At 49.3% G+C, this 9484-nt stretch overlaps 1 protein-coding gene across 1 annotated transcript; it reads left to right on the forward strand.

Moving 5' to 3' along the window:
- Window positions 1–8270: 8270 nt before the first annotated feature.
- LOC133775111 (fibroblast growth factor-binding protein 1-like) lies at window positions 8271–8846 on the forward strand. Its single transcript, XM_062213182.1, has one exon. It carries the CDS (start codon window positions 8271–8273, stop codon window positions 8844–8846), a length of 576 nt encoding a protein of 191 aa, XP_062069166.1.
- Window positions 8847–9484: the final 638 nt, after the last annotated feature.

Here is a 9484-nt window from a genome sequence, read left to right on the forward strand (position 1 = left end):
GGACAACACTCTGCACTCACCAGAGCACCAGGACATACACTGAGGTACATTTGGTATCACACCAACTCCACTGAAACCAACATCTGTCTCTCACTTGCTGTGTACCAGGACCTGTGCTAAGTGCTTCCCAGGGTCCATGCATTCACTCCCTCTCGCCCTCCCTCTAAAGAAATAGAATTCAAAATCTCATTGAGAGACAACATCAAAACCATTCGTATGGAACCTCTGCAAAAACGCAGTGGTGTTGAGAGTGTGGGAACTTTGAGCAATTCAAAATGGACTATGATTCCGTGTGGGGATTCTACTACTGGTGTCCACCCCACATGACAGAGGGCACATCTCTACTAGGTATTAGCACTTCGCATGCACAGCAGTGTTGTTCTCAGGAGCTGTAACAGAGAGGAGAACCTGGTGTGCACTGGTGGGTGAAAGGACAGGTAACATATGGTACAGAAATTCTATAGGGAATTATTCAGGTCTTCAGCGAATGTAGATTCTGACATCCATGGTACAGAGAACAACTATGAGGATTGTACATACAGTGAGAGAAGCCAACACATAGATTAATGTTGTACCATGTCACCTACATGAGAGACCTAGAGGAAACTGTTAGAAAAAGCAAGTTGAATACTGGTTGCCAGGGACTTGGGTGAGGTGAAATTGAACATTAGCATTTATACATTTATGCGTTCATCATCGTGTCAGATTAGATTATGCAGGTTGATTGTAGTGATACTAATTCAACTATATGCAAAAGTTAATAGGACTGATGTATCTAAAAATGGCTATGATGATAAATTTTATATGTCTATTACTATAATTTCAAAGAAAGTTTAAAAAACCTTTTCCTCAAATGACACCAGCATAACTGAATATCCAAAAGAAAACATGAGAACCAGCCATTACTTCATTCTGTACAAAAAGTAACCTGAAATTGGTTATATATCTAAACTCAACAGGTGTTTACCCTGTAGGTTTGGGAATCTGACTTTCCTTGCATGGTGGTCTAGCCTGTTTGTTCAAATCCAGTAGTCACTGAATCTCCCTTTGCCACTCAACTACCCACCCACAGCCAAACCTCCCTTAGAGAGAGGTCAGTATTCATGGATGAAAGAACTTGCCAAGTTCAATGTTGTCCCCTCTTGCTTCCCAGTGGAAGCGCTGTGGGAGTCCCCAGAGTTGACAGATCCTACCCCCTCATCTTGATTCTCATGCTCTGGAATCTTCCATATCCAATAACCAAAACCATTACTGGTAGAAGAAACCAGTTTGATTCTACAACTCCTTGTTTTTACCCAGGATGTCCCCTAACATGTTACCAATAGGATCAAGTACATAGCAACAACTACAACATCAAAATATACAGAGCAATGATTGAGGGATTCTGGGCTGAAATGATACAGACAGCAGGTCTTTCTGAAATGCAGCCTTTTCTGTTCCAGTTTCAACAATGGGCACCCTCTCTCAGAGGTCCAGCTGCATAAATGCTCCTGACATCTGACTGAGACCCAAGCCACAGTGATAAGAACACCAGTGTCCAGCTATTTTTCAGTCTAGTTTTTCCTTCATAGCCCAGAGGTCTTCTTTTAATCCTACTGATATCACACCATGAATTTTAGGGAACAGGGCTCAGCAGCTTGGGTCCTTTCCACTGCTTCTGACAAAGCGGCTTCTCTGAGAGGAGCAGGCTGGGGCTTCCGTAGAACCTGGTAGCTTGCTCTCTGCTTCCTTCTCTTTCTGATCGTTTTCCTTCAACAGTTCAGGAAGCTAGCTCGGCTCTCAGAGTGCTCAATATGCTCAAAAGCCACCTTCCTTCTCTTGTTCAGAATCTTGTCCTTGACTTGTTTCTTTACAACGATGCCTGCAGCAAGCTGGGTATCACTGTAGCTCTCCAGTTTCACCATGGGAACATTTACATGGCATGGCAGTGCATAGAGGTCCTGTTCCCAGGTAATGGAATATCATGTTCCTTGTGGATCGAGTGTATGTGGCCAAGGATACAACACCATATTCTCTAAGTCTAGAAGAATGTGGATCTGGTGTCTCTCCTGCTTCCCTTGGTGTTGGTCATCTTGGGAAATTACTATAAGATGGTAGTCACAGCCAATAGGGCAGTCAAGTCATGAAAATGCATTCCAGTGCTTGGGGATGTCACCAACCTGAGAATGACAAGGGGCTTGAAGTGGCCCTGACTGTCCTGGCTGTGAGCCACTATAGGGGCTCCTTTTAAGTGCACAGTGTGGCATCACCTAACTCTGAGTGATACAGCTACCAAAACTATGGTGGAGCAGTACTCAATGCACCTGTGGTATGGCCAGATTCTGCCACATCACAGAGAGCAACTCCAGTATGACATTGAGTCAAGTGCCCTACAGGCCTTAGTGCCACCAAGATGGCAACCCAAGAACAACATGGATTCGGCAGGGAGGGTCAGGCCTACCCCTCGAGCCAAACCAGACCTATCAGTTGCTGAGAAGGGCGCAATTATGTTATATCATTAAATCACCACAGCACACAGCTGGAGGCCCAGTAAAGCAACCATATGTACTGGCAGAAATGCTCTTACCCAGTCCCACAGTGCATTGAAGTAATGATGATAATCTTTGGCAGGCCCAATCATCTTGATTGTCCCACTCAATCTTAGGGTGGGATCACTATTCCCATGGTATCCACATAAGGTACAAAGGAAGGCTTGACAGGCTGCAGTAGTGATGGCCATGGCTTGCAGCCCCACTGTAGAGTGTCCCCAACATAGCAGTCATCTCCAAGCGACATCTAGTCATTCACAGGAGAAGGTGAAAGGGGCAGCCTGTCGCTCAGGGGTGTGACCCCAGGCAGGAGCACTGGCTGGCTGTCTGGCTCATGGACTGCAAGCTTTTATTCAGTCTCTTCACACAGACTTCTCATGGGCTAGATGACTGCTGCCACCTAGTGGAAGCATCAGTATTTACTGGGCTGAGTTTTCAGCCAACCAAGACCAAGCATCCTCAGGGATGAGAGTTCTAAGGCCCTGGGGATGGGAAATCTGCTTGATGTCCAAGTCTGTCTTAGGTCTGAGGGGTCCCAGGCAGGATGGGGAGACCTGGGTGCAGTGGGGTCTGGCACTCCTTTCTAAGACCCCAAGTCTCCATTAAGTGCCCGTAGCTTCATCCCTAACAGAGTGTAGCAGAGAGCCCTGTTCTAATGGGGGCTCAGGGCGCCCCCTGCCACACTTCACAACACACTCCACTCAACATGCCTTCAGCAGAACATGTCCTGGGGTTTATAGACCCTAGAGTCTATAAATGCTGAAACGCCTGTTTGACAGCCTCTGATGCACCTGTTGTGAAGTTGTCCAGACCTGCACAGTTTGCACAGAACCTGTCTCAGCTCTACCAGGCACTGAGTCAATAGTTATCATATGAACTAGTGGCATTGACCCACAAGATCTCTGCTACATATTCCTGTCTTCACATGCAATATTCAAATGTCATTGGATCACTGAGTCAAAAGGATATTGGGTCAATAACTGAACATTTAACAATCAAATTACTTCCTGCAGAAAGGATATGGCAAAGTCTAGATAGCCTGTAAGTATAATTTATTCGGTGTCTGTTGGTCTATAACTAAAACATACGTTGAAATAAGATCAGCAACAGGAGTGCCCAGCCTCCTGCAGGACGGCAATAGACTTGAGTTAGAGCAAAATGTGTCCTTCCAAGGGGTCTTTGATGCTGATAAATGCAACATTCTGGGGCACCCAGATCCGCAATATTACCAAAGGAACAAGCAGCAAGGGATGTTCCAGGCTCATCTGTCTCTTAGGAAGTTTATTCAAAGTATGTATTTGACTGATTATCAAAGAATTCATGGAAAATGCATGCTGTGAAAAATCTACACATGGATTATAAAAACTTTTGAGAGATTAATTTATTGCTTTGAAAAATCAGAATTATAGACAGAGCAGCAGAGACAGGAAAAGAGATCTTCCATCTGCCAGTTCACTAACTAAATATCTACAATGGCCATGTCTGGACCAGGCTGAAGCCAAGTACCAAGAGCCTTCTCAGGGTCTCCAAATGGTGCAGCGACCCTCATTCTTGGGCCATTTCTGCTGATTTCCAAGGCCATTAGCAGGGAACAGCATTGGAAGTGGGACAGCTGGGACTCAAACTGGCCCCCATGTGGCATGCTGAGGTCCCAGGGGAAAGTCTTTCCCAGGATGACACAATGCCTGACTCTCAACCATTTTAGAACCAAAACAAATGTATCTCTTAACCGCATTCTTTTCCCATGATTTTGAAGCACTCTTGCATTGCAGGTGATAGCAATGGCCACACCAGCACAGAGCCATAAAGACCTGCTGTGACCAGGCTGGGAAAGACTTGCAGATGCCCTGTGCTGTGCAGGTGAGTGGGCTTATCAGTCAGCTGGAAGGAGATCTCCCCGACCAAGGGCAAGGAGGAAGCTCTGCTCACCCCAGGGCTTGTCTCTCGGGATGGGGTCAGTGCATGATGTCACCATGGAGTCACCAATTCCTCTGGAAACTACAACAGGTGTCCTTCATCAGTCTGGGAAGGAAGTAAAACTAATCAGCTGGATCATAACTGCTAGATAGGAAACTTGTTCAAGTTTTGGATGGATTAAGTTCTGAGTTTAAGATTAATTAGTCTTTGAATTCTGTCAGATGATTGAGTTTTAAAAATATATTGTAAAATCTTAGCCAACACGTGAGAATTGTATGAATTTATAGATTAAGGTTGGCATTTTGATACACAGATGTAATATGAAGTGGTAAAACCAGGGTTCTTAGCAAATGCATCACCTGATAGAGTTTCTTTGGTTGGGAAGATTCAAATCCTCTCTTCCAATATTTAGAAATGGACAATATTGTCCACAGTAGTCCCCCCACTGTGCTGTAGGGCATAGAGCTGAGCCCCCAAATGTGCTTCCATTTGGTGCGTGCTCCTCATCCCTTCCCCATCTCTTCCTCTCTCGTCTTCTCAGTCCCTGGGGACCACTATTTAGTCTCCACTTCTCTTTCAGATCAAAATTTTCAGCATCCACCGTTAGGAGAAAACATGTGCTATTTGTCTTTCTGTGTCTGTCTTGTTTCTCTTAACATAGTGTCCTTTAATTCCACCCACATTCCAGCAATATATTTCATGATTTATTTTGCCCTGATGATGCTTCACTGTATGACTATGTCTATGCCCATGTGAACACATCAGATTTCCTCTCCCCGTTTATCCACTGCAGGGCCCTGGTCTATGGTGAGCAGTAAGTGCCGCACTCACATCTCTTCCCCAGCTCACGTCCTGTCCTGTGCACACAACCGAGGTGGGCTTGCTGGATCTGGGGGAGATCTGTCTGCAGTGTCTGAACAGCCCCCATGCTGCTCTCCATAGTGGCCATGCTAGTTCACATTTCCACCAGCAGTGTGTGAAGTCCTCCTTCCACTGCGACCCTGCCACAGCTGTGACTCTCGGTCTTTCTGAATATCACTCTTCTGACTGGGGTGGGAGGAGATCTGACTGTGGCTTTGATTGCTCTTCCCTGGAGATGAGATGTTGAGCATTTTCCAATGTGCCTGGTGGCTGTTTCTGGCTTTCTTTTGAGAAATCGGACAAATGATTTCTTCAGAGAGAACCTGAAAGAGGTTTTAGTCCCTGTGAAGGTGAAGAGGGGGGCCTGCTTCCCAGCAAAGCTGAGCCCTGCTGGCCGGAGTCAGATCCTCTGTTCCTCCCAGTGTCACCCCCACAGGCCTGCGTTAACTGTCAGTGTCAGTGCTGGGCTCTGCCAGGTCCTCAACTTGCTGGGTCCTACCTGTGCCCACTTCCCATCCCTCAGTGGAATTCCTGTGCCTTTGTCATTTTCACTGGCACTGTTGTTATCTCAAACTTTTCTAAGCAGTGGCCCCAAAGGACCCCAGAGCTGAGAAAGTGCAACGGTGGGAGAATGTACAGAGCTTAGAGGTAGAAGGAGGTGTGCTCATAGGGATTCAAAAGCCATTCAATTAGCAACATGTGTGTTAAATTGATGAGAAGTTCATTTTCAGGTAACAGTGGATAATATTCCACCCCGCACTTTCCCTGCAGGACCTGCCTGGTTCCTAAGGGCAAGTAGCATGGCCAGGGGCAGTGTGAGCTCAGCTCCTCAGGTATGCGAGCTGTAAACCCTGTGGGCTTGGGCTCCTGTACAAATAGCGGACCCTGCCCTGCACCACCCCTGGGACAGCGGCAAGCCTGCAACTCGCCTGGCATCGGGGATTGCGCTGGATCTGCAGACTCAGGACTGGTAAGAGCCTCGCTCGCTCGCTCGCTCGCTCGCGCTCTCTCCAGAGCTTCATTTCCTGCCTCACTTTCCAGGCTCTGAGGGGCCCCAGTGTGGTAGGAGGAGGCCGTGGGACATGACTGAGCTGTCAGCTGGCGTATTAGGTCTCCCATCCCAGCCTCCGTGGCTCTGGTCCACCCCCAACCCTGGAGGTGGCCCAAACACAGGTGGTAATGCAGACAGGGCCATTTTCTAGGCATATCCCCTTTTTCAAACAATTTCTTTCTTGCAGGGAAAAGTCACAGCTGTTGTGAATCATCATCAGTGCTAATTCCAACGTGGTTCAATGTTGTTGTCTTTTTGCCAGCATTTTCTCAATTTTAGGAGAGTGGAGCAGAGTAGGGGTGATCTACAAGACGTGGCAGGAAGGGACAGGGCGCTGGGGTCACTCCTTGCAGGGCTCTGTTCCACCCACATCACAGGACCGCGACAGTTACCTACCTGGCTGGGCCTGACTGTCGGGGTCTTCCTTGGAGCTGTTCTGTAACCAGCCTGGTTGTAGGGTTCTTGTGTGGATTAAACAAGGAACCACTGGAACGCTGGGCCAGTGCTCAGTGGGTAGTCAGTGTCATAGAATTGAACTTCTCTTCTCCTGCTCAGTGTGGTTTGATGGTTCTCCTGGTGAACTTGAGCATTAACCGCTGTGCCCAGATGGAGTTAGGCCCCCTGATCCACACTGGACAGTGACTAGGGCAGAGAGAAGACTGAGCTGGGGGACAAGGAGTTTACAGAGTGGCCTGGGAGGAAGCAGGTGCCTTGGTTCAGAACAAGCTGTCCCCCTGTGCAAGCCTGCAGGGTGACTGTTAATGGAGAAAGGGCAGTTGTGGAGGACAGGGGACACAATGGGTCCTGCAGTTCCTAGGAGAACAGTTAAGTCCAGGACTAGTAAGGGAGGAGTCACCTGCTTGGTAGGTGGTTCTGGTTACTTACGATGTGCAGTAGGGAAGGGAAATGCATTTGTGTATGGTTTCTGTTGGCACTGAAGGCCTTGCTAGGAATTCAGTAATTTTTGAAAAGGGTCAGCAAAGAACATTTGTATGTTCAGTACCCAGGGCCCAGACCCAATCAGGTGGGATTCTTGTCACCTGCACTCAAACGCGGTCTGAAACTCGCCGCTCCTCTCCCTGTTTCTCTTCCAAACTGGGGTCAGATGAGATCCCTCCTCCCAAACAGCTCTGGCCCAACCCCTACATCACCAGCCCTGGTGTCAGCCTCCATGGGTTCAGCATCTGGTTCTCCTCCTGGCACCTTCAGCACTCTCCCTGCCCCCTTTGCATCCTGGGTCCTGGGTGTGTGGAGCAATGAGATAGAGACCAAGCACGGGGCAGCGGGAGGAGTTGCTGATGAATTCATGCAGACCTTGAGAGCCAGGTGCAGGAACTGAGGCACAGAGGAGAAATGACATTTCCTAGAGAGATTGAGGACACAGATGGGACTGAATCCCTGGTCGGTGCTATTTACAGTTCCAGCGATCGTGGGAATCTCTTAAGGACCCAAGGCTTTCTCATTCACCTCAGTGTGTAGACAACCTAACTAGTGCATGGCATGCAGTAGGTGCTCAGTAAGTGCTTGCTGAGTGAGTGCTGCAGGACCGAGTGGGTGGGAGGAGCAGGAGTGGGTGAGTGAGGGGACGAGGGACTGAGAGTTAACAAGGCTCGGTGAGTGCGGAGGGAAGGTGAGGACTGGCAGCCTGGGTCACTGCAGTCTCAGGTCAGGTGCACATGGGAGAGGTTGGGCTGTTTGTCCTGGCATCCCAGAGCCAGAGGATGCTTGGTCTCCTCCTTAAGTAGGCAGGACTGTCGCAGGGAAGAGGGTGGGCACCCTGTAACTCTACACCTGCACTTGTTCCTGACTCTGCAAGCTGACCATTGCACCACTGAGCTGTGTCTGACCCTGCACCTCTAACCTCTGCAGCCCTGACTCTGATTTTGTCCCACAGGTGCCTGCCCAGCTAAACCATGTGGACCCGCACTCTCACCCTGCTCTCCGTCCTCCTGCTGGCTGCTCAGGTGCTCCGCACAGAGGCCCAAGACAGAGAACAGGATGAAGTGAATTTGGAGGCGGAGCAGGATGGGTGGGTTCCTCTGGAGAAGCCCGTGATAGTGTCAACAAGCCCGCCAACCCAGGTCATTGTCACTGGCAGCTTTGTGAGCAGAGATCAAGCCAAATGCAAAGTGACCGTGACCACACAGGAGGAAGGAGTCCATCTGCAGGTCGATTGTGTGCGATTGGAGCACGAGTTTTCCTGTGTCTTTGCGGGCAATCCCACCGCGTGCCTACACTGCTTGAACAACGACAAGGTCTACTGGAGACAAATTGGCTGGCACCTGCGCCGTTTGAACCGCATCTGTGAGGACTCCAAGGTCATCTTGAATACCAGGGTGTGTAGTACCAAGTATCCAGAATCCAATCTCAAGCTGGTGAACTCCACTCTGGCTCGCAAGACGTCTGTCCAGGGAATGAAGCCCACCCCAACGATGTCAGTCAAGGGGAAGCAGCCATCCCAGACAGAGCCATCCAAAGGCAAACATTAAGAGTTCTCCACCGTGGCAAAGAAGAGCAAAAGGCCCAGCCCCATCAGACAAGTCAAAACAACAGAAACCACTCCCACAAATCCAAGAATGCATCCCAGAAGACAAGGCAGCAGGAGGGCCAGCAGGACAGCAGCACCAGACACCGCCAACTCAGCAGGATGAGCACAGTCCAGCAGAAGTTCCAGTAGATGACCCGGGAGTGACGGGGCTCCCGGAGCTGGTTCTGCAGCGTCGCACTCGGCCCCAGTCTTCCTCCTGGCTGAGAAGGGAGCAGGTGCTCAGACAGGTGGTGTCTTAGGCTCCTCTGTGTGTGTGCAGCTCCCAGGTTCCCATAAGACCGGGACGTCTGTGCTAGGAGAGCACAGGGTGGTGTTGGGACAGAGTTTGTGTTCTGTCCTCTGCTGATGCTCACTTCCTGAGGTGTGATTGGCAGAGGCTGTGACCTGGGCGCCTGGCCCCTGGGCCCCCCGTGCTGTCTCTGAGCTGAAGGAGTCAGCCTGGTGATTTCAGTGAGACACCTGCACTTCCTGCTGAATTCACAAGCATAATAAACTCAGGTGCTGGTTCAAAATACGTTCACCCAGTGTTTGTGTCTCTGTGTCTGGTCCCACCTGATCTCATCAATAAACAGGAGTGTC

Source organism: Lepus europaeus, chromosome 16 (assembly GCF_033115175.1).
Source record: "Lepus europaeus isolate LE1 chromosome 16, mLepTim1.pri, whole genome shotgun sequence".
Classification (NCBI taxonomy): Eukaryota; Metazoa; Chordata; class Mammalia; order Lagomorpha; family Leporidae; genus Lepus; species Lepus europaeus.

Coding starts and splice junctions, on each gene's coding strand:
- LOC133775111 (XM_062213182.1), top strand. CDS start 8,271: ATGTGGACCCGCACTCTCACCCTGCTCTCCGTCCTCCTGCTGGCTGCT.